Source organism: Mastigoproctus giganteus, chromosome 2 (assembly GCF_048544385.1).
Source record: "Mastigoproctus giganteus isolate SK-2022 chromosome 2, ASM4854438v1, whole genome shotgun sequence".
NCBI classification, from domain to species: Eukaryota; Metazoa; Arthropoda; class Arachnida; order Uropygi; family Thelyphonidae; genus Mastigoproctus; species Mastigoproctus giganteus.
In genome coordinates, this window is record NC_143576.1 from 82,271,390 (window position 1) to 82,297,377 (window position 25,988).

General features: G+C 36.3%; 1 protein-coding gene across 1 annotated transcript in view; it reads left to right on the top strand.

Annotated features, from left to right (window-relative positions):
• The window catches only part of polybromo (protein), a 702,481-nt gene that overhangs the window by 283,112 nt on the left and 393,381 nt on the right, over positions 1–25,988 (top strand). Inside the window, exon 13 of the mRNA XM_090389959.1 lies at positions 3,334–3,465. Coding sequence (XP_090246085.1) covers positions 3,334–3,465 — 132 coding nt within the window. The remainder of the gene's footprint in view (positions 1–3,333; positions 3,466–25,988) is intronic.

The window sequence follows — 25,988 nt, forward strand, 5'->3', positions numbered from 1 at the left end:
AAAAAAATGGAGGGGATGGACAGGTGATGTGTGAAGTTTTTTTAATTTTTTTGATTTATGCTTTATAAGCTTGCTTTCTTGCATCATATGCCACTGTTACCTACTACTATTATTACTGCTGCTACTATTACTACTAATAATAATAAGAAGAATAATTCCTCGACCAAAAGTTAACATAACACCAGACGTAACAACAACATTTGAATATAGCAATACTCATCACAAGATGGAACCCCCAATCAGGGAGAAATAATATGAGTAATATTATTTCTCCCTGATTGGGAGAAATAATATGAGTAATAATAATAATAGTGCTTTATCAGAAAATACAGCTTTTCTTTGATCTTTGCCTTGTACAATTAGCATAGCGCTGTGGGGGTTATGTTTTTGCTTCCCTTTTTCTTAGACCTCCACCCTACTGAGGTCTCAAACAGCCCAGAAAATGCAGATCTAACTGCAATTCACAGAAAATTCTAGGGTGCTTAAAGCAGATGTTAGCAGACCATTAAAGACACATTTTTTACAAAAAAACAAACTACATATATACATATCAATTTCTATATATGCATATAAACCATATTATAGTACAATACACTATATCTTCCTCATCAACTATGCTCTAGGCCATTCCCCTTCCGTTACAAATTGTTAACATCAGTTTGTATCAGTTGTATCTCACTTATTATGAATCATCAATGATTACCCAATCATTCTCTTCCATTACCAATTTTTATCACTTACATCAGTAAAAGTCATTTCAACTCTTATTACCTACCCTTTTCTATATATATTTGTTTCTAACCTTTAACACATGAAATGTATTAAAACTGGTATACTCTTACATCAGTAATATTCACTACAGATCACTCATTCTGCTTTAGTTACTCCCTTTATTCAAGAGGTTTCTCAATAAATGAAATTTCTTTCTCTACAAACTGTATCTGTCAAGTTATCATTTGTCGACACCTTGTATAAATTAATGATACATGTTAACATATTGTCGACTTACTACCCTATGCTTATATTTTCTTTATTAATACCTTATTACTTTTCTCTCTTTTTATTACCTCTGTACCACCCTTACATTATTTCATAATCATTAACATTCATAACAGTTTATCTCAACCTTAGTAACTAACTTGCCTATTTCAAATTGGATTTTTTTTTTTTTAGAAAGAACTATCAATCAGTTTCTTACATAGTTTAGATTTTGAGTCCATGAGTTTGGGGTTCATTAAAAAAACAGGAACAGACTTGCATTCTGAAATGGCTGCTACTTCCAATTCCTTTGCGCTCAGGCTTCCTTCGTAGCAGACAGGCTTAAGTTCCTTTCTTGGGCGCTCTGATTTTTTTCTTTCTCTTCTTGGCTCACATATCTGCACAACTGGCCATTTCTAAATGGTCGGACCATAGACACAAGTGTAGGTTCTTACACGACAAAACTTCAGAGGTACAGTTTGCAATTACGTTGACAGGGACGCTGATCACCCGAATCATTGCCTTCCAATGCTGGACAAGGCTTTCTTTCTCTTCTTGGCTCACATATCTGCACAACTGGCCATTTCTCAATGGGCAAGACCCTAGACACAAGTGTAGTCTCTTACATGACAAAACTTCAGAGGTACAACTTGCAATTATATTGTCAGGGACGCCAATCACCCTGCCTTCACTGTCTTCCGATGCCAGACAAGACTTTTTTTCTTGCATGTTTACCTTAACCTTAAACTTAACCACCACCTTCACGGCCTATCACAGACAAGCCTTTCTTTCTTGCATGTTTACCTTAATCTTAAACTTTCAATGCACATGTTGCCCCACTCTTCCATACTTCCAAAAAACCATCATCACTTTTAGTCCACAGTTACTTGCGTCATCTGCACCTCACTACCCATTTCTCTCCTTCCCCCCTTTTTTCTTCTTCATCTTGCTCCCACAAGATGTGAATTCCGACCACCAAAAAAAAAATTTTTTTTTTACTTTGACTTCAACCCCCAACTCACTTCCTTCTGCCCTTAGACCACAGAGAAGTAAGATACAGAGTGGACACTTTCTGCATTACTCCCCCCAAACTTTTCTTTTTCCCTCAAGTTTGGAACGCCTCCCCCAAGGACTCGCACCCAATCCCCATACTCTGCTTAAATTTCCATTCCTTTCTATTTGCTAAAGCATCTCACCACAGCTGTTTCCCTAGCGCACAAACCAACCCTTTTCTAGAAATTTCTTATTTTTTTCACACGGCAGTATGACCTTTTCATGTTTGCCAGTCACCTCCAAAACACTTAGTTTTGTGTTCACACCTTCTCTGCTAAATATATCGAACTTAACCAAATATCAGTCACCCTGGCGCCGTTTTCTTTTTATGTGAACACTGGACATCCACTCATTTCCTGTTTACTTCTTAACAGTGGCTTAGATAAAAAGAGGTGCTTCATAATCCAGTTTCACTCTTCTATCGTTCTTGCCCTCAGCAACCCTTTCTCGCCTGTTCTCAAATGGCACCCCTTCTCTAGTGCTGACCGCTGTCCCTGTTTGCTCTCTTATATTACTCAAAATTGCTTGTTTCCATTTAGCTGCCATTTAAACACATAGGTCTATAACTTTCCCACTGCCAAATCCAGTTTTCTTCAAACTTAAACCTCATTTACATTAAAACTAAATATCCAATCTTAATACTTACTATTTTTAAACTTAATACTCCCTTTCCATCGCCCTTCCTAGATTTATTTTAGCTAAATAGATATTTCTATTATATTTGTAAGATCTACATCTTACAGCACATTCATATTTTTATCAGTCTCAGTGATGCATTTTACTATTTGAAACCTGTACAGTTTTTATTAAAATTTTTCCAGAAACACATTACAAATAGTGAGACTGTGGAAGACCCATTTCTAAACTTGCATAGAAATTTGACTTTTTATGATTACACAAGAAACTATAGGTTCTAATACCTCTCGTGTTTGGGGTTCACATAAAAAAAAAAAAAAGTCTCTTGGATATATGCAGGGGCAGTATTCTCAGGAGTTCCTTGCTGTCCTTTGGACTTATTTCTCAGTGCTCCTAGTCTCTTTTCATTGATTATATGAAACTTAATACATTTATCATTAGATGACAGATATGTACACCTAAATTTATGTGAATCGAATTTAACAGACTATTTTTTGTTGAATTATCCTTGAAAATGTTTGAATGGGGGAACAACATTTCTTGTTTAGGTAACTGTGTGTCATAAGTTGGGATAAATAATTAAATTTGAAATACCAACGTTCTTTTATTGAATCTATGTGCTTTTAGCTGACTTACATAAATATATTTTTTCCCCCATAATTTTAGGATGAGAATGGTAGACCTCTTATTACAATGTTCATGGAAAAACCATCTCGAAAAGACTATCCTGATTATTATGAAATTATTGCCAGCCCAATAGATATGAGAATTATTGAAGCAAATATTAAAGCTGATAAGGTGAAACTTTCTGCTATCTTAATTATGTGTCTGTTTTATGTACATTACAAAAATATAGAATTTTATTTAGATTATCTAGAATTTGAATTTTATACTCTAATATTATTTGAACAGCATTACATGTTACATGCAAAATGTGCCAGTACATTGGAAGTGTACTGACAAATCATTAAAACTACAGTAAACCCCCACTATTCGCGGTCGCTGATTTAACATAAAATGAAACCTAAAAAAATGTGAATTTTAAAGCACCGTGAACATTTTCCGCCATAAAAAAACATGGGCGTGGCTAAAATTATCTTTCCCGGTCAAAACAGCGCTGTGGGTGGGGAGAGAGGGGTGACAAAATCGCGAGCGTGGATGTTTCTCGCTAATCCTTGTTCAGTATGTGTTATGCGCTTGTCATGGAAGGTTTCGTTGTTTGCTTTTAATTTATATGCTTATAAATTGAATAAATTTATCAATTTATAAATTGATATGCTTACAAAAGTGATAAATCTACCATTTTGCAGTGTAAAACAGACTTTTTCGAGTGTGTTAACGGAAGAAAGTGACTTTATTACGGACAAGTTCTTTCTAACCTGTACAAAAATATGGCTACGAATAACGAGGGAAATGTGAAAAGATCAAAGAAGGTGATGACATTAGTGAATAAAATTGAGTTATTAGATAAAATTTCTAATGGTGAAAGTGTCTTCTCAGTGGCAAAACATTATAAAATCGATGAGTCAACGGTACGATCAATCAAGAAATCGAAAGAAAAAATCCACCGTAATGTCCGTGAAAACGCGCTAATTGCTTCAAAAATTTGCTCTGTAACTCGTGATGTTAAATTAGAAAAATGGAAAAAGCTTTAAATCTGTGGATAGAAGACCGAACTCAAAATAAAATTCCGTTAAGTTCACTCATCATTCGTGAAAAGGCAAAACTCCTTTATCAACACTTTAACGAAACTGGCGATAGCACTGGCGGGATAGGTTTTTTAGCTAGCAAGGGCGCTGGTTTGAAAGATTTGTTTGAAATTTGTAATAAATATTATATTTAATATTAAATTGTTTCTTATTTTCATTTCAATGCCTTATGCTTGCATTTCACTATGTACTGTCTATGTACATAGTCATATTATGAAGGTACATATAATACATACATAGACAAAATTTTAGACTAGTTTTTCTTATATATTTCATACTTTGAAACGGAACCCCTTTATTACTATGGGAGCCATAACTCAGTATTCGCGTTTTCAGTATTCATGGAATTTCTCAGGAACGTAACCCCCGCGAATAGTGGGGGTTTACTGTATTTATAAGATTAGAAATATCCTTAGAAATACTAACTAAAAAAACACTTAATACACCACATTTGTTTATGTAATTAGTTTATTGTGAACTGATAAACAAAATACATAATACATATAGAGTATTTCTTAACATGTGGACCATATTTTCAGGGTTGATTCAGGATCTGAAGACAGAGTTCATATAAACGTGTGTCCAGTTCTGAACAGTTATGGAGCTGTGACTGAATTTTAAAAAATGGCAGTGGGGTTTTACTAGTAAAATGTTTATTCATACTAGATATATGTGTTTGCTTATTTTATTTTATTATTATTATTTATTTTTTTATCATTTAAAACTCCATAGCCATTTCTTAAATTCACAGACACAACTCTTTAACTCAGTGGTTTTCAACCTTTTTTTAATAACGGCATCCCTACTCAATTTTCTGCCTGTTAGATCTGATTCTCTCTCTCTGTATATATATATATATATATATATATAATATTAAAAAATATATATGTTTTATGATATTTATTACAATAATATAATTATTGAGTTCATGTAAACGTGTGTCCAGTTCTGAACAGTTATGGAGCTGTGACTGAATTTTAAAAAATGGCAGTGGGGTTTTACTAGTAAAATGTTTATTCGTACTAGATATATGTGTTTGCTTATGCCTTCTTCCTCAACAGCTGTTGAGGAAGAAGGCAGAAGCCTTTGAAAGCTTCAGTTATTTTAGCGCTTTTAATCTAGTATATTTTATTGTATTTTAATTCAGTATTTTATTATCATTTTATTTGTACATTCACTGTAAACTACATTTGTTTTATCCTATCTTAATTCAGTATTTTATTATAAGTAACATTTTATTTGTATAATCACACTTATTTTGTTTTGTTTGATCTACTGTAAATTTATTGTAAATTTAAATATAAAGCTTTTTAAGATTTTGGTTTTCATTTTTACTTCAATGATTGGTGAGAAACGCTAAAAATCATAGTATGAATATACCTAACCCCAGAGGCCTATTTGAAGAATAAGTTTAAGTAACTTAAACTCAAATTACGTGGCACCCTAGTTGAAAACCACTGCTTTATATGAATATTTTTCATTGTGTTCAGGGCCTGAATTAATCTTGAAAGTACAGCTACAGCCCACATGATATAAAACTTCCTGTATATGTATGTAAATTACAGTGGAAAATTAAAGTAAGAATAAGTTAACAGAGTAGGTAAGCTTTGTAAGATATGGGAAAAATACACTGAAAACAAAAACCACGCCTATAGAAAAGATGAATAGGCAAGAGAATTAACTTAAGAATAAAGGTGTTGCAGAAGGAATACCTGCCTGATAATTTAGAATAGATTAAATAAAATTGAATTAAAAAAAATTGCCTTATTTTATATCTAAATTATCAGTTATGGATTCTTTCTGCAACACTCTTATTCATAACTTAGTCCTCCCCCCACACTTCATTGTTCTTTATTGGCTGCCACTATTCTTTATTTACTTTTAAAAACAAAAGATCTACTAGACATATTCATTAAGATTAAGCAAGTGAGAAAACTTTACCCTGCAAAAACTTCATTTCTATTAATCCTAGAAAGCAATGGAGGAAATATCTTTAACATATAAAAATATTTTACTGTTCCAAAATGTTGAATAAACTGTTGATGATTGCCTTCTCATATTCCAGAAGTTAGGTGTAACTAACTGTATCTTAAAATGTGTCAGTTTCTAATGCATGAATAAATATAGACACTTTTTTGTTCAGTGATATATAACTTATCTTCAGATAAATAATTAACCATTGCTGAAAAGCAGAATATCTATAGCAATCATATAGAAGCAGTATTAACACATATGATAGTTCAGTATTTTAAATTCCATGTAACTCTACTCTCTTTGACTTTGTATCTCCACCTAAGTTCATTTCTATTTCCAAAAAAGAAGAGAAAAGAAAACCTCATTTATAATTGTTTTGTGCTTTTAATTGCAGCATTAGCAATGAATCAATAGCTAAAGAATGAAATAATTTGAAATGCAACTTTCAGTGGATATATATTTCACAACAGCATGACAGCAGGTTAAAGATTATACACAGATAATTATACATATTTTATATAGATAAATATTATTAATTATAAATAAAATTTATCAGGAATATTATATTATTCAGATTAGTTAGAACTAAGCTGTTTTTATTCACATAGATTCTTCTTCTACTACAAAACTAATGTGACATCGATTTTTAATGATTTTAAGTTGTCCCATTAAAGTTCATTTTTTAACCTTTTTCTCTTTTGTAATTCAGATATTAATGTGGTTTCACAGTTCATTGTTGAGTTAAAAGGAAGGATCAAGTTTTACTTATTACATAGCCATTGCAGTAAAAATTAGTAGCCAATTATGAATACATTTAGACTGCTCCTTCAATTATGCAGAAGCCGAATATCATAAAATATTATTAATTAATTAATTAATTAGTTTAAATATAAGATCGATATCATACCTTTATTGTAGGAAATCTTGACCCGACGCTCACATCAAACTAATCTGATTAATGTAATATAAAATCTTTAAGTATTAAAATCTTTAAAACCGCAAACATATCCCTATTGAAGGATATGTTCAAAAGGCAAAACTTGCTGACGTTATGCCCGTCTCCTCTCTTTTTGTAATTTTATAGTTTTGTAATTTTGTACACTTTTATAATTTTTCCTGCGCATGAGATAAAAAAATTGAATAAATAATCTATTTACATGTTAGTCAAATATTTCTTTTTTACTTCAATCAAATTTGCAAGTGCTGCATAAACATTTAGGGAAATTCTGACTTACATGGTGTTCTGTGGAATGCAATCCTTACGTAAATCCGGGAGTGGCTGTATATGATATCAAAATTATTTTTTTGCATCCAGTTCCTTTGTGACCACATCATAGTATTCAATCAAATTGGTCAAACAAGATTTCCCTTTAACAGATCCATGCTGTGTCTGAAGTATAACTGCAATCTTGTCTAGACAATCCTGCATTACTTCTTTAACCAGTGACTCCATTATTTTTCCTGGAATAGAAGTTAAACTAACAGGTCTGTAATTACTCTTGTCATCCTTTGTTCCACCCATTGTGAATTGGGGGTACATTCACACATCTACAGTCCGTGGAGACCTCCCCTGAATCCAAGGATGCTCTCATAATTATGGCTGAGGGTTTGCTTACTTCCTTCGCTGCCTCCCATAATGTAATTGGATAAATCCCATTCAACCCATTTGCCTTTCTTATATTTTACTTCAACAAGTTTCTAGTCCACTTTTCTCTCAGTTATTACAAAATCATTTACTTCCCTCTTAGAGTTTGATAAACTTGTGTCCTCCACTTCTCTAAAGAATTTCTCACGTGAGAATGTAGATGTACATGTAGATGTGAATGTACATTTGCACATTCATATAAATGATAAAAGAAGCACATGAAATCTAAGGCTGTGCATCTAATTGACATGGGTGACCAGTGCAATGTTGAATAAGTTTGGTGTGACATAAGCACTGGGAAAGCAAAAATGAGAGTAGGAGTGTTATAGGCCTAATAACTCTGATGAGTACAATGTGTCATCTAATAATTTATATGCATATAGAGAAATAGAGTGGGCCAGTAAATAATGAGAGATTTTAACTTTCCAGATATTGACTGGAACTTGTGGGTTGGTCACTTGCATACTAGTAAGACTTTATGGATTTATTGAATGTCTGCCTTCTACAGTAGGATGTTAGAGAGGCAATCAGGAGTAATACCCTTGATCTGATTATTGGCAGTGACTATTCATGCATTAAGAATCTGCAGATAAAAGAACCAATAGGTGGCAGTGATCATAGTGTATTGATGTGGGATTTACTTAAAGTTGTAACTACCATCAAGGGTAAGTGGAAGGGTTTTTTCCTCATAAAGGTGACTACAGTGGTCTCTGGCAGTGTTTAAATTCTATACAGTCTGATGAACTGATGATGTTACCAACAGCTAATTCTAAATGGGAAGTATTCAAGGAATTAATCATAGAAGCTGCTAGTTTGTTTTCTACCAGCTAAGAAATACTGTTCAAGATGTTTAGGTCTAAATGGATGTCAGATTAACTATTGAGACTCAACGAAGAGAAGATCAATGCACAGGATGCATATAAATTATTAGATGACACAGAAGCATATGGTAGATGTAAATTAGTCTGTAATCAAGTCACAAAGGAAGTTAGGCAAGCAAGGGCAGATTACAAGACATTGACATCTTTGGCAAAGGTTGAAATAAAACAGCAGAGATGTCTTTACTTATGTAAACCCTAGAAGGAAGGGATCATTCCCTTCCTTCTAGGGTTTACATATCAATGGTTTGACTATTGATCATCCTGCTTAGGTGGCTGACAAACCAAATGAGTAATTTGCATCCCTGCTACTTCCTATTCTGCAAAATTTCAAGAATAGAATAAAAGAGAAAAAGTCAAGACCAAATTTTAGAACCAGGAAAGACTTGTCATATAATGTATCATTTCAAGAAGATGAACTCTCCCAAGATTTAAATGCAGTTAATAAAAACCCTACTTTGGGTCAGGATAGAGTTCATTATAGAATGGTGAAACAGTTCTCAGTCCATAGTCTCTATTAGCCTTGTACAATTGAATTTTCTGTAACACCTGCTCCTGCTTGGAGGCAATGTCCTTTTTAGTCCCAAAGCTGGGAAAGACCTATCCAATCTAAAAAAAAAAAAACTATCATCTCATATCCTTAACAAGCTGTATAGATAAAATACTGGAGCAAATAATATGCTGAAATCTCACTTGGCTGTTGGAGAAAGAGAAGGTATTATCACCATGTAAGTTTGGTATTGGGAGAGACTTAGCTACCTTGGATCTGCATTATCAGGTTGAAGCAAAAATAAGAAATATTTTCATTAGAAAACTGCATTTAATTATGGTAAACCTCGATATTGAAAAAGCTCTTGACTCTACATGGAGAGGTGTAATCATCAAGCTCTTTATGAAGCTGGCTTTAGAGCTAACATCCCCAGATTTATACAGAACATCCTTGCACTAAGAACTTTTCATCTCTGATATGCAACAACTACCTTAGCCTTAAAAGTATAAGAAGGAATCCCTCAAAATTCAGGCTTGAGTGTGATGTTCTTTGCCATTAGAGTGTATAATCTGACTAAAGCTATTCCCCCAACTATTGACATATACATGTATGCTGATGGCTTGTCCATCTCATATCAAACCCAAAATCTGAATGCTACTGAAAGACAGTTACGACGATTAGCGGTCAGTAAAATTGAGACTTCGGAATTGAATTTCAGATAGCCAGCCAAAGGTTGACTGTTATCCACATATGTAAGCCATGAACTATGTACATCAGAGCTAAATTTTAAAGACCATATGTCACAGTATAACTTATCTGTAAAAATTAAATATACTTAGCTCCAGGGCTGTAGTGGAGGATATACGCCTTATATACCCTCTGGATTTTTTTAGATGAATAGCGTATACCTTCTTGAAAAAAAGAAACAGATACTATTAAAATATTTACTAAAAATTAAAAAATAAATTTATTATAATTTGATTCTTAGGCATTACTTATAGTTTTATTATTTTTATTATATATGCCATATATACAAAGGGTACTAGGAAAGTTTTGCAATACAGCTTTGTTTATTTAAATTTTTCAAAGTAATTTCCTCTACATTCAATACACCTCTCCATCCTCCGAAACCAATCTTTAAACCAGTTCTGCCAAGTTTCACTAGGGAGTAAAGCACACTCGTTGTCCCAAGCCCGTAGAAGGTCCTCATCACTGGAAAACCGCCTCCCTTTTAGCTTCATTTTCACATGCGGGAACAGTGCAAAGTCGCAGGGAGCAAGGTCTAGTCTGTAGGGAGGGTGCTCGAGAAATTTCAGTCCTGTCGTGGTCAAATATTCGGTGCAGGCTTTGACGCGGTGAGCTGGAGCATTATTGGGATGGAGGTACCAGGTGTCCATTCTTGACTTTGGCCGCAGGTTCTTCATAGATCCAATGACTTTGGGCAGGCATTGTTCAGTATACCACTTAGCTGTGACTGTCTTCTGCGTGTCCAAAATGACACGTTCCACAATTCCACTCGATTTGAAAAATACAGCTATCATTTTCTTCTTTACAGATCGGGATTTTCTGACAATTACGGGTGTGTCGTCATCATCAAAGACCCAAACTTTGTTTTGAGCCTTGGTCGGCAGATCGTAATAGTACAGCCAAGTCTCGTCACCTGTCACGATGTTGTTCACATACCGAGATTGTCCCTTATCAAACTTTTTTAACATCTCCCGGCACCAAGTCACACGTCGTGTCATCTGCTGTTCAGTCAGTTGATGCGGCACCCAGAGAGAACAAAGTTTCTTCACGTGCAAATGAACTTGCAGAATCGAACGAATTGCTGGTGCATTTAGGCCCAAAGTATCTTCTATCTGTTGGTAGGTCACTCGCCTGTTTTCGTCAAGCATTTTCTTCACAGCAGTAACGTTTTCCTCCGTAACTGACGTTCGTGGCCTTCCCGGCCTCTCAGAATCCTCCAGAGTGAAATTTCCCCTTTGGAATTCTCTATACCACCTGAATATCGTTGTACGATGTGGACAATCATCATCTAGTGCAAGAGTCATTTCTTCTAAGCACTGGTCTATGGTTAAACCACGCACGAAATTATACCGCAAAACTGTCCTTATCTCATTTCGTGACCACGATGCCATCGCAAGCACTTTACACTCTCACTACTAATGAATAACTGAGCCCATCGACTTGGCGCGGCGGCTACTATGCACGTATGAACATGTCTCAACATGCAGCAACAAGCAGCTTCCTGTGATTCATTGTTGCGTCATATTGCAAAACTTTCCTAGTACCCTTTGTATAAGTAATTAAATATGCTGTATATATAAGTAATTAAATATGCTGTATATATAAGTAATTAAATATGCTGTGTATATATATATATATGCATATATACACGGCATATAGTAAGCAACAGTACAGCAAACCGGCACCTTTGTTAACAGTGATATTTGGATGCAGTACACTTCAAAATTTGTAACATTCCATAAATTTTTTCGCATGTGTACCTACTTTTCAAATAAGCTTAAAGTTATTTAACTAAATTTGCATCGCACTGTCTATTGTTAAGATATCTACTATATAAAATTTATAACCATTTTTAGAATTCTAAATTACTCAATCAGACCTCTGTTTAACGAACTCCTTTTAGAGCGATTTTTTTTTTTTTTTTAATCCCCTTGAAAATTACATTTAAAATAGTTTCAGTTGAGCGAAGAAAATTTTCATATGACGAACGGCTTAGGAGAGACTTAACTGCATACACACTGTTCGCACTTTTGTCTTTCGAGCAATTTAGGAAATTAGTGCTGCTGCTACTAAGCAAGAATTGAAAGAGCTAAAGGGATTACCATTCTACAACTTAGTGGTACCTGGTAACTTAGTAAAACCTATCCGATCATGTGTCCCATATACGGAGAAATCGCGCTGGTCAACAGTGAGCAGATTAAGGAGTATTCCTAATGAGATCTGGTTCACCCTCTACTGCAGTGGTGTCCAACAATTTCAGGTACAAGGGGCATATTCAAAGTTAAAATTCTTTTCGGGGGCCGCACTTGAGTGAGTCGAGAAAAATTAGTGTGTTACATTTTTTTCCATATCTTGTTACCTGTAAAAGGAAGTTTCTCTTTTTAGCATTAGCATTAGTAGAGGCATTTGATGCAAGAAAGCAAGCTTATGCAGCATCAGCCAAAAAAAAAAAAAAAAAAAAACCCACTTCCACTTCACCCCTCTGTTCGTTCAAAATACCTGTACAGCTGAGCCTTAAACTTATTTAGGCTATCAACCTCCACCACAAGGGATGGAAGTCTGTTCCACCAACCAACCACCCGCTGGCTAAAGGCAAATTTCCGCACGTCTATCCTACATCTGTCTTTCCTCAATTTGAATTTATGCCCTCTCAGGTGATTTTTCTGAGCTAGAGGAAGAATCCCATCAGCATTGAGCATGCTTAAACCATTCAAGGCTTTATACACCTCTATCAGATCACCTCGCTGGTGCCTAGTCTCCAGACACTGTAATTTGCAAAACTTAAGCCTTTCTTCGTAAGAGCACCCCTTTGTTCCATTCACTAATCTTGTTGCCCTTCTCTGTACTCGTTCCAGCAGCTCTACATCCTTCTTGAAATGAGGCCTCCAGACCTGTATACAGTACTCTAGGTGTGGCCTGACCATTGCCTTATACAATGGAATAATCACCTCCTTATCCCTGCTGGAAAAATTCCTGTATATCATTGACAATACTCCATGAGCTACTCTTGCAGCCCGTCTGCACTGCTCAGAGAACTTCATATCTGCCTGCACAACCACCCCCAAGTCCCTTTCATTCTCTATCACTGTCAGTGTAGTACCACAGAGTTGATACGTTGCTCTGGGGTTGCTGTTTCCCATGTGTAGTACTTTACATTTGTCAATGTTAAACTTCATTTGCCACCTCTCAGCCCATCTGCTCAACCTTTCCAGATCCTGTTGCAGCAGCATAGTGTCAGTAGTGTCCTTGACAACCCTGCCAACCTTTTTATCATCTGCAAACTTGGACATTAAGCTTGATACCATCATCAATATCATTTATAAATACAGAAAACAATAATGGAGCCCTGAGGGACTCCACTAATAACATTAGTCCACGATGAGCAGTGTCCATTGATTACCACTCTCTGTCTTCTCCCCCTCAACCACCCCTTTATCCATAGCAGCAATTTGCCTCCAATGTCACACTGCTCCAATTTGTGTAGCAGTCTTCCATGTGCAACAGTATCAAAAGCCTTTCTAAGATCCAAGTGATTTTCGTGTTGCCGTTTTTCATTTTCAGGCTATATATAAAAAATGCAAATTCCCAATACTTTTATGTGTAACAAATCTATGTCACTAATTATTTTTTAGATTTTATTAAAATTATAAATATTAATAATGAACATAATAATGATATCAAAGCTATCATTATTATGTTCAAACATAGGAAAACATAGGAAATTTGAAGGTCATTAAATTTTTAAGGAACTATAATCAGTCACTGGGAATTCTTAGTAGAACAGTTGTGCTACCTGATAGTTTTGATGTAGAAGTTTTCAGGATACCAAATTGTATTTAAAAATACTCACGTGTTGCTGAGTTATACATTATTGGTATTTTTAAGGTCACAGTAATTCTACCGAGTCAGCCATTTGGATGTTTAAGAACTACAGCAGTGCCACCTGCTTGTTCAGTAGTGACTAGAAATTCGGCATAAATTGAGTAAAATTATTAAATTGTGACATCACGAGGAAGCTTCATCACTGAATAACAGCTACTCCATTTATATGGCTGCGGCAGGTTTTGTAGATCGGCAGCTTAAATCCCAAGCCCAGATAAATGGTGAGGGTTGATGTCAGGAAGGGCATCCGGTCATAAAAACTACGCCAAAACCAGTAGATGTGTTCCGGTTATGAAGTTAATCCAACTAGAGGAGAAGAGAATGTAAAGTGTGAATTGGGAACATTGAATGCCGACCCCATATAACGTGGGAAAAGGCGAAGACAAAGAAGAAGAAGAAGAAGAAGAAGATTAAAATTATAAAAACATGACTTTCTCTTTTTTTTTTTTTTTTCACAAAAATACCTTACTTTTGCCTTTAAATGCTCACTTAATGAGAATTTTTTGATAATTAGCAAAATTTAAAATGCTGTTTTAATTCACTTTCTGCGCGGGCTGTAGGTTGGACACTGCTGGGAATCAACTGTAAGCACTCTGTTCGAAAATTAGGAGGGAGTGATTTTCTTTTACCCCGACAAATATCATCTGTTGTTTTGCGGAAGTGTGTTATCCACATTTTTCCGTAAATTTTCCCTGTCTATGTTTACATGGTCACAGTAGCTGAATATCCGAATGACACCAACATTTTGGACAGTTTCAAAAAGAAAGATAAAGAAAAATTCAAATTTAAGAACTAGTGACAATATCAATGACGAGAGAAGGAAAATGAGAACAACAAAGGCATTAAACCTTCTATACATGAAATGTTGGAATTTCGTGAGAATGAATTTAGAAAATTGTCAATTAGGCTTAAGTTAAATGAAAAAGATATAATTTGTCCATTTCGGGAATACCTAATCGAAAAGACGTTTTTTGGAAAAATTGAAGAGCATTTGATGAACGCTCTGAGTATGATACCAATTTCGTCGGATGAATATGAATGAGAATTTTCACAAATGAATCTGATCATCAGCCCAACCAGAGCTTCGTTGATGACAAAAACAGTTTCTTCACTACTGTTTCTTAAAATTGTGGTCCACCGCTGACCCGCTTCGATCCAGCAGAATATGTCGATTCGTGGTTGCTTTTAAAATGTCATTCAGCAACATGACACAAACAGTAAGAAGTCGGCGTAGTGTGTTGGATGAGAACTCAATAAAAATTTGGAATATTTTATAAAAATTCTATTATGAAATTATTTTTACTTATTTTTTTTTGCTTATTTTTTTTACTAATTTTTACTTATTTTTTATTTATTACTTATTTTTTATATGCTTGAATAATAAATTTATGCTTAATAAACTGTGTGTTAATATACTTAATTTAGCATTAGTAGAGGCATTTGATGCAAGAAAGCAAGCTTATGCAGCATCAGCCAAAAAATAATAATAATAATAAATAAAAAATTACCACTTCCACTTCACCCCTCTGTTCGTTCGAAATACCTGTCCAGCTGAGGCTTCAACTTATTTAGGCTATCAACTTCCACGACAAGGGATGGAAGTCTATTCCAGCAACCAACCACCCGCTGGCTAAAGGCAAATTTCCTCACGTCTATCCTACATCTGTCTTTTCTCAATTTGAATTTATGCCCTCTCAGGTGATTGTTCTGAGCAAGAGGAAGAATCCCATCAGCATTCAGCATGCTCAAACCATTCAAGGCTTTATACACCTCTATCAGATCACCTCACTGGTGCCTAGTCCCCAAACACTGTAATTTGCAAAACTTAAGCCTTTCTTTGTAAGAGCACCCCTTTGTTCCATTCACTAATCTTGTTGCCCTTCTCTGTACTCGTTCCAGCATCTCTACAAACTTCTTGAAATGAGGCCTCCACACATGTATACAGTACTCTAGGTGTGGCCTGACCATTGCCTTATACAAGGGAATAATCACCTCCTTATACCTGCTAGAAAAATTCCTATATATCATCGACAATACACCATGAGCTACTCTTGCAGCCCATCTGCACTGCTCAGAAAACTTCATATCTGCCTGCACAACCACCCCCAGGTCCCTTTCATTCTCTACCACTGTTAGTGTAGTACCACAGAGTTTATACGTTGCTCTGGAGTTGCTGTTTCCCATATGTAGTACTTTACATTTGTCAATGTTAAACTTCATTTGCCACCTCTCAGCCCATCTGCTCAACCTTTCCAGATCCTGTTGCAGTAGCATATATATATATATGAGGCGCCTCCGTAGCCAGGTGGGAAGGAGCAGCAGTGTGTAGCACACGCTTCTTGATTAGACCGTGGTTCGAGCCCATCACCACCAAATACGGAGGATGCGGAAAGGTCAGGGAATGACCACCGCATATCCCGGAGCAATATGGCCTTAGTTGCTAATGCTCCTAAAAACCAAATAACAACAACAACAGCAGTAGCATAGTGTCAGTAGTGCCCTTGACAACCCTGCCAACCTTCGTATCGTCTGCAAACTTGGACATTAAGCTGGATATACCATCATCAGTATCATTTATAAATACAGAAAACAATGGACCCAATACTGAATCCTGAGGGACTCCACTAATAACATTAGTCCCCGATGAGCAATGCTATTGATTACCACTCTCTGTCTTCTCCCCCTCAACTACCCCTTTATCCATAGCAGCAATTAGCCTCCAATGCCACACTGCTCCAATTTGTGCAGCAGTCTTCCATGTTTGTTTGTTTGTTTGTTTGTTTGTTATTTGGAGCATTAGCAACTAAGGCCATATTGCTCCGGTAATATGCGGTGGTCATTCCCTGACCTTTCCGCATCCTCCGTATTTGGTGGTGACGGGCTGGAACCCCGGTCTAATCAAGAAGCGTGTGCTACGCACTGCTGCTCCTTCCCACCTGGCTACGGAGGCGCCAGTCTTCCATGTGCAACAGTATGAAAAGCCTTTCTAAGATCCAAGTATATAATATCAAAGTTATTCCCTGCATCCAGTTCTTTTGTGACTGCATCATAGTAGCCAATCAAATTGGTCAGGCAAGACTTCCCCTTAACAAAACCATGCTGTGTCTGAGCTATAACTGAAGTCTTGTCTAGATGATCCTGCAGTGCTTCTTTAACGAGTGCCTCCATTAATTTTCCAGGAACAGAAGTTAAACTAACAGGTCTATAATCACTTGTGTCGCCCTTTGATCCTCCTTTGTGAATTGGGGTCAAATTTGCACATCTTCAGTCCATGAGTACTTCCCCTGAGTCCAAGGAAGCTCTCATAATTATGGCTAAGGGTTTGCTAACTTCCTTTGCTGCCTCCTTTAATATAACTGGAGAGATCCCATCTCCCCCAGGTGCCTTTCTTGTATTTATCTTCAAAAATTTCTCCTCCACTTTACTTTCAGTTATTACAAGATTCTCTAGTTACTGCCAGAGTTGAATACACCTCTGGCATTCCCCTCGCTGAATAACTCCTCATGTGTGAATGTCGATGCAAAATATTTATTCAGTTTGTCAGCTACCTGAGCAGGATCATCAACAGTTGACCCATCGATATCAAGTGGACCAATCTGATTCATCCCCTTCCTGCTAGAGTTTACATAAGTAAAGAACTCTTTGCTGTTTTTCTTTGCATCCCTTGCCAAAGATTTCTCGTAATCTGCCTTCGCCTGCCTAACCTCCTTTGTAACTTGGTTACAGATCAACTTGTATCTATCATAGGCTTCTGTGTCACGTGTTAATTTGTATGTATCCCAATCATTTTTCTTCTCTGCCATATGTCTCATTAGTTGATCTGACATCCACTTAAGCCTAAACCTTGAACAATATTTCTTAGTTGGTATGTAAAGCCTAGTAGCTTCCAAGATAAGTTCTTTGAATGCTTCCCATTTTGAATTTGCTGTTGGTAACATCATCAGTTGGTCCCACTGTATAGAATTTAAATACTGTCTCAGTCCATCGCAGTCGCCTTTACGAAAGCAATAACCCTTCCCTTTACCCCTAATGGTAGTTACCTCTTTGAGTAAATCCCACTTCAGCACACTGTGATCACTGGCACCTAGTGGTTCATTTTCCTGCAGATTCTTAATGCATGAAGAATCACTACTGATAATTAGATCAAGAGTATTACTCCCTCTAGTTGCCTCCCGAACATGCTGATGTAGAGAACAATCATCCAATAAATCCACAAAAGCCTTGCTAGTGTGTGAGTGACCAGCCCCCAAATTCCAGTCAATATCTGGGAAATTAAAATCCCCCATTATAAGACTCTCTGATGTACTGACCCACTCTATTTCCCCATACAGTTTCTTATTATGCTCATCAGAGTCATTAGGCCTATAGCACACTCCTACTCTCAATTTTGATCTTCCAATACTTATGTCACACCAAACTGACTCGACACTGCACTGTCCAGCAATGTCGACTGGCTTCACTTCCTTGGATTTTATGTATTTCTTAACTAATAGCATAACCCTTCCTTCCTTCCTATCCTATCCCTTCTGTAGACATTGTACTCCCCAAATTCCAGTTCTGCATTCCTTATATCTGTGTGACACCACGTCTCTGAAATCCCCACATATCTGCCTTTGATGTTTTGAGCAATACCTCAAATTCATCAAATTTATTTACTAAACTCCTAGCATTGGTGTACACGCAAGTATACATGCACCTGTTCTTTTTCTTAGCTACCCTAACACAACCTATGTGTTTATTTGTACCCCGATGATTCCCAGCACTCTCTGAAATATCCTGCATCTTATTTTCCAGGCTGCGGCTCATTCCAGTTACAAGCAGTGCAAGAATCACTTTCACCTCTGCCAGTGGCTACTGTTAATCTAGTAGAATCTACTGTTAATCTAGAACAATTTGTTGTTCTGATTCCAAAAACATTACTACTAAGTAACAATATCAGTAAATAATTTTTTATAGTACTGTACTTTTCATGTCCTTTTAATTATCGATTTTTCCTGATAGCAAAGAATGAGTACCGGCACCTATTTTTTTTACAAAAAAAGCACTATATCTCATCTTTATCATTATTATATATATATAATATTGATAAAGATAAGATGTAATGAAATTACTGAAAGTCTTAGCAAACAAGAAAGGTATTAAAAATGAAAAATTAAAAATATTAAACTGGATTATTGATCCGGGATAATACAGAAATCAGAAAAAACCGGAAACCATAATGAAATATAGACAAACATGTTATTATCAGTGTATTAGGTAGGGAAGCTGGACTCTCAGGTGTAATTTACATGGAAGAATTGAGAGCACCTGTATGCCAAAAAACAAATTATCTGAAATAAAATGCAATTAACATAAGCATAGTTAATGTAAGTACCTAAAGCCATGGGCCCTAAGACTTTAACTACTTCTTCAGGGGTCAGCAGCGGAAATCGTAGGAGTCACTGCAATAAGCCGGATTTCTGTTTCTTTTATGACGTACACATTAAATTATGCGTATACATCATAGCCGACCCAACAGAGACCAAAAGGAAGAATTAGAGAATAAAAAATAAATAAAATTCAAAGAATATAAAATAAAAATAATAAATAACGTTAAGCCAAAAAGCTAAGATCATGCCGATAGAATCCTGTGAAAAATGAAAGAAATCATATTCTAGGGTTTTTTTTTTTTTTTTTAGTTTTTTTACTTGAACATTTTTACTAGAACAATTACTCTTTCCTTGTAAAGCAAGAGTAATTGTTCTAGGTCTCGTTTAAACTTCATGCTTCTTTCCAAATTAGGATCCATTTCCGCCACCTTTTCTGAAAGTTGTATGGAGAGGCTGAAGATTTCCTTTAATGATTTGTTATTTAATTCTGGTCTAACAACGTTGAGGTCTTCCTCCTCAGGATCATTTTGTTTCTCATTTGACCTGGTCGCAGAGGTGAACAGACGCATCAGCTTAGAAGCTCCACTTGATGTAAACGGCGGCAGTGACCGACAACAGCAGGGAGGATTTCTTGGATTTTCCGGCTTCCAAAACCATGGAACTTGGATTCTTCATGTTATGTACAGATGAAAACAACTAGTATTATTCAGGCAAGCTTGTTAGTTTTAGTTGCTTTTAGCTATTGTTTGTTTTTTGAACGCGTTTATGTGCAGTAAATTTGTTACAGCATTAGCGGTGGTGATCCTACTATTGCAGATTTCGATATTGCAACACCTCAAAATTCAAAAAATTGGGATAAATTTGTTGATCAAAATAGCTGAATACATGTTATTTGTGAGGGGAAATGTGAATTTCAGCTTAGATTAAATGTATACAGTAGACTCAATTTTCTGGGATAGATGGTAAAAAACAAATCCTGGATAATCGATTTCCCAGTTAATCCAAAAATACAAAGTCCCTGACATACGTAAGAGATACGTTCCAGGACTTCTTACTTCGTTGAGTTTTACTTAACTCGGGAATAACTAGTAACATATTGCTACTATATTATTATTTACAAATCTGAATTCAGCGCGATATTTGTTAATGTTTGACCATTTTCATACATTCTTATTAGTTTAATTTTCTGATCCAAATCAATTGCTTTTCTTTTGTTGGTAGATGTACTAGTACCGCTGTCACTTATTCTCTTAGTCGGCACCGTGTTAATGGTCAAAATGAAATTTTCTCTGAAGAACTTCACAGGGTTAAGGCGAAAACTCACTGTTATCACTCCGTGCAAGCTCACATTTTACTAAAGCACCTTTCTGGAAGTCAACAAAAAACAATAAAAACAATTTGCACTTTCCGTTTTATTGGGCATTTCTGTTAGCGCAAGCTATTATAAATGGGTAGTAAACTCAATCTAATTGCATTTGCGATAATACCAATAGCTAGAATTCTGTGGGTTTTTACGCTATTATGGTGAAATGTGCGTCCCCTTTACTGAAATCTTCAGTCATATAAAAATAAAACCATAAATAATTGTAAGAACCTTCTCTTCTTTTCCTATATTTTTGCTTGTTACTCCGATCTCACTCATGCAATTTGTGCATGCCGCGATCGTCATTATTGGTTGCTTATTATTTTTTTTTGTTGTTTTAAATTTTACAATCCTAAAAAAAAAATTGAGTGAAAACAAATTTACGTAAATCTATAGTTGTGTAAGCCGGGGACTTACTGTATCGAAAAATGTTCAGCAACTTACGTAAAAAATATGGCGATAGACAAAAAACTTACTATATGCTACTCACGTATCCAATACGATGCTTCCCTTTATTTTTTACAATGTTGTTTGTTTGTTTGTTTGTTTGTTTGTTTGTTATTTGGTTTTTAGGAGCATTAGCAGCTAAGGCCATATTGCTCCGGGGATATGCGGTGGTCATTCCCTGACCTTTCCGCATCCTCCGTATTTGGTGGGCACCGACTTGAACCCCGGTCTAATCAAGAAGCATTTGCTATGCACTGCTGTTCCTGCCCACCTGGCTACGGAGGCGCCTACAATGCCGTGTATGGTTTGGTCACCAACATTATAATGGTTCATTAGAGATTTAACGGATGGCACCGTTTTCAAACTTTTGAATAATTTCAAGTCTTTGTTAATTGAAAGCGCAACTCTTTTACGTTTACCCATCATTTTTGCGATTTCTTAAAAAATAAATAAAAAATATTTACTATAAACAAAATTTGTCTTTTTGCGGTGCGACAGAACACAACATTCAACACGATGCACTAAAACAAACTAAACATTTCTTCTCCTTTTTTTTTTTTTTTTTGAGAAGTGGGTGTGAAGACAGCAGGGGTTGCAAGATAATAGGCACACTAATCTCCCAGTGATGACTTATAATGCCGCTTGTCGCTTATTTACAACTTGCAAAATATCTGTTTATACCTATTCTAGTTATTACTTGAATTTTATGATTTCTGGTTGATTTTTTTTTAATTTGGAGTCTTGAAGTGTCCCGGTTAATCCGCTTCCCGGTTAATCCAATCCCGATAAATCGAGAGTCTGCTGTACTTGCATATAAGAGTACCTTTCTTTGTGTGTGACTATTTTTCAGCCAAAATGGGAAAACATTGCATCTTGGGTTTTAATAGGCCTACGACTATAAAATATACCTTAAATTACTGGATATAAGGAACATTATAATAACAGCAAAATGACTGGTGAAGACCAAAACTCAAGGGAAAAAAACTGAAAAATATCGATTGCAATCCTGACTTGAAGGACCTGCATGATTGTGGGATAGAGGTGCTAAACAGTGAAGAAATTACAAACGAAGACTTAGAATCTTGCCATCTTAAAAAGGTCTAGAAAAGGCAAAAACCAGGTAGAAAATACAGAACAAAAGGAGAATGATAATTTAGAGGCACAGGTAACAAAAACAGAGGAGAGGAAATTTCAGCTTATAAATCAAATAGAGGATCCCATAAGACAAATTAAAGAAATGAAACTGTTCCTAGAAGAGTTTCTTTATAAACAGACAAATAGGATTACATCTGCAACAAGATTGCAGATAGTGAACATCTGGTCTGTTTTGGAACATAGAGTGGTTGAACTTAATACAGAAAACAAAGTATTGAAAGCAAGAGTAGAAACAGTTGACCGAAGAGAAGAATAATCATAAAGAAATAAATACTTTGCCTTATGCCCAAGTAGCAAGGGCCACCAAAGCAGATTCATCACAAACTAAACAAACCAACCATAAGACTAAGGAAATACCAAAGGCAAAAGAAACAAACATAATAATTATAAAGGCTAAGTCTGACTCTACATACAAATCCAGTGAGGCAGTCAGGGATACTGTCATGACAAAATTAAAACCTCATTTGAAAGAAATAAAAGTGAACAACATGAGAAAAATAAAAGATAATGGAGTTTTAATTGAAGTAATAAATAAAGAGAATGTTAAAAAGATTGAAAGCAACCCAGCGGTAGTAAAATTGGGACTGCAAGCAGAAAAACCAAGGGGCATGAACCCCAACATCATTATATTTGACATCCCTGAGACAACTCTGGAAAGAGATCTTATGTTGGATTTCTACAACAAAAACTTTATCGATATAATGGAACTGGACGAGTTTGCCAAAGAATTTCTCCTAAAAAGAGGGACAAAAAACAAAAGAAATGGGCAATTCAGTATCATTGTGGAAGTGTCACCCAGAATTTGGAAAAACCTACAAGGGCAGCAAAGAGTCTACACTGGCTGGACCAACCATAAATTCAAGGAATTATTTCCTGTATGAAAGTGCTTTAACTGTCATAAATATGGTCATACTGCCAGAGACTACAGTCAGAATTCCCCTGTGACCACTGTGCAGTCACTGGCCATGATTACAAGAACTGCCAAAATAAAAATCAGCAGCCAAAATGTGTTACCTGTAAAGCGGCACGACTGACTGATTATGCACATAGTATTAGGGATGATAAATGCCCTGTTATAAAAAAAATTGTAAAAATTATAAAACTAGGACCAACTATGGGCCAGATTGAAAACATAAAAGTGACTAGGGCTTTAAATCTCGTCCAGTTGAATGCTCAAAGAGCAAGAGCTGTTGTAGATCAGATCAAACTCAAATTGGAAGAAAATAATATAGATATCTTGGTACTCCAAGAGCCCTACACACATATGCTTCAAGGATACCCAAGGGGCTATAAAATAATAGAATACACCTCAGGTGTATTCTATTATTTTATAGCCCCTTCTACAGCAATAGTAGTTAAAAATACTGACCTTATAGTCACAAAGGTGGGTCACCTCTGCTCTCCAGTGGCAGTGTGTGCCCATATCACCAGTGCTGTAGGACAGTTTTACATTATTTCACTATATTCTAGACCAGGTGAAGATATAAATCCAGCTATTGAATACTTACAAGCAGTCATAGACTTGCTACCTACTGCAAATATCATAGTGTGTGCTGATGTCAACTGCGGGTCAGCCTTATGGCATAGCTGTATTGGAAGACAGAACAGGCACGCACAACGGCCGGATACTTTCAGACTATATAGCTACCTCACCCTTTCAAGTGCTAAATCAACCAAATAACCTCCCAACTTTTGGCAGTACCATGTGGGAGAGTGACATTGGTGTTACTAGTGCCACCAATTCAATAGCTTATAAAATTACAGACTGGTTTGTCCAGCCGGTCTGGACCACATCGGATCATAGAGCCATTACCTTCAAACTAAACAGGCAATAACAAACATCCCAACACTCCTTGTTGGATATCAAAAAGGCAAACTGGCAGTTTTTTGCAGAACATACAGCAGCTCAGCTGCAAAAACAGGAAAATAAGTGGCTAGATCAGGCAACTGTAGCCCGAACGAGCAAGCACTGACTATAATAAACATTTTAACAAAAACAGCAGACCTGTCTATCCCACGGAAAAAACCGAGGAAGCAGGTAGTCCCCTAGTGGTGCTCTGAACTGACTGTACTCAGGAGAAGGGTGCACCAGGCGAGGATAAATTTTCAAAGAGCCAGAACATCTTGGCCACAAATTGAGGTGGATGCACTGAGAGATTCTTATAGAACTCACTGGAATCAGTATACAGCCCGTGGTGGGAACCACTGGAAACAATAACCCTTGGGGAGTCGTCTACAGAATAGTGTCCAACAAGCTGCCAAGAGGAGATGTCTTAGAAACTACTGTCAAACCAGATGGAACCCCAACCCTATGTTGGGTGGACTCTGTAAATAACATCCTAGACAGAATTATACAGACCGAAACTAAGGATCATTCCACCACCCAGCTAGACATTATAAAAGAAAACACTGAATATGCCAATGCCAATATTGAACCTCTGTTTACTATACAAGACTGAGAAATAGCACTATCTAAAACCAAAAACAATAAATGCCCAGGTTTTGACCTCTTAGAGGTTGAGATTATCAAAAAATTAGCGGAAATAGCACCAGACAAATTAATAGCACTATATAATAACTGTACGACAGAAGGTATATTTCCCAAAAATATGGGAAAAAAAGCTGTATTGAGATTAATTCTCAAAAACCCTGAGAAACACCCCTACTGATCCCAAATCATATAGACCAATAGCCCTACTCCCTGTACTAGGGAAAATATACAAAAGACTAATATGTAGCAGATTAGCCCAATACTACACAGAAGCAGGTTTACATTCCAACAATCAATATGGTTTTAAGCAGGGTAACTCTACGGAGGATGCCATGCACCGCTTACTGACAACAGTTAAAAACTCAGAGGAGAAAAAAGATGCTGGCAATCTCTACTAACTTTGCGGCCATTTCACTCACTCTGGTGGCCTGGTGTCCTTAGGAGACTGCCAGGTAAATGCCCCACAAAACCTATATAAGGCAATAAACAACTATCTTACAGATAGAAGTGTTTTAGTGCGTACAAGGTTCGAGGAATTTACACGCCCTGTGAATAAAGGCTGCCAGCAGGGTTCAATCCTTGGCCCTTTCTTCTAGAACATCGTTCTGGACGAATTTTTGGCCTTTGCAGATGACATGATTTTCCTTGTAGTAGTAGTTGTAGTAGTGGCATGTGATGCAAGAAAGCAAGTACAGTGGATTCCGGTTATTTGGGCCACCAGTTAATCGGGGCAGCCGTTTATTTGGGGCAAATCTTAAAAAACAAAAACCAATCGACAAAATAGCCAGGGTTTACTTCGCTTAATTGGGACAAAATGCCGTTTAATCGGGGCAGGAGACCTCAGCACTGGAGATTACCCTACGATTGTCTCCGACCGTACCACGTAGTTCGGTCGGATTTTTGGAGGTCACAATCATAAAACAATAAAAACAATTAGCAGTCACCTGTTTATTGGGCTTTTCTGTTAGTGCAGTCTATCATAAACGGACAGTAAACTCGATCTTATTGAATTTGCGATAATACCGGCAGCTGGAATTCTGCGGGTTATTATGGTAAAATGTGTTTACACTTCCATGGAATCTTCAATCATATAAAAAAATAATTTTCAGAATCTTCTCTTCATTCCTAGTTTTAAAGCTTCCTAATTTGTTACTCCGTTCTCACTTGCGCG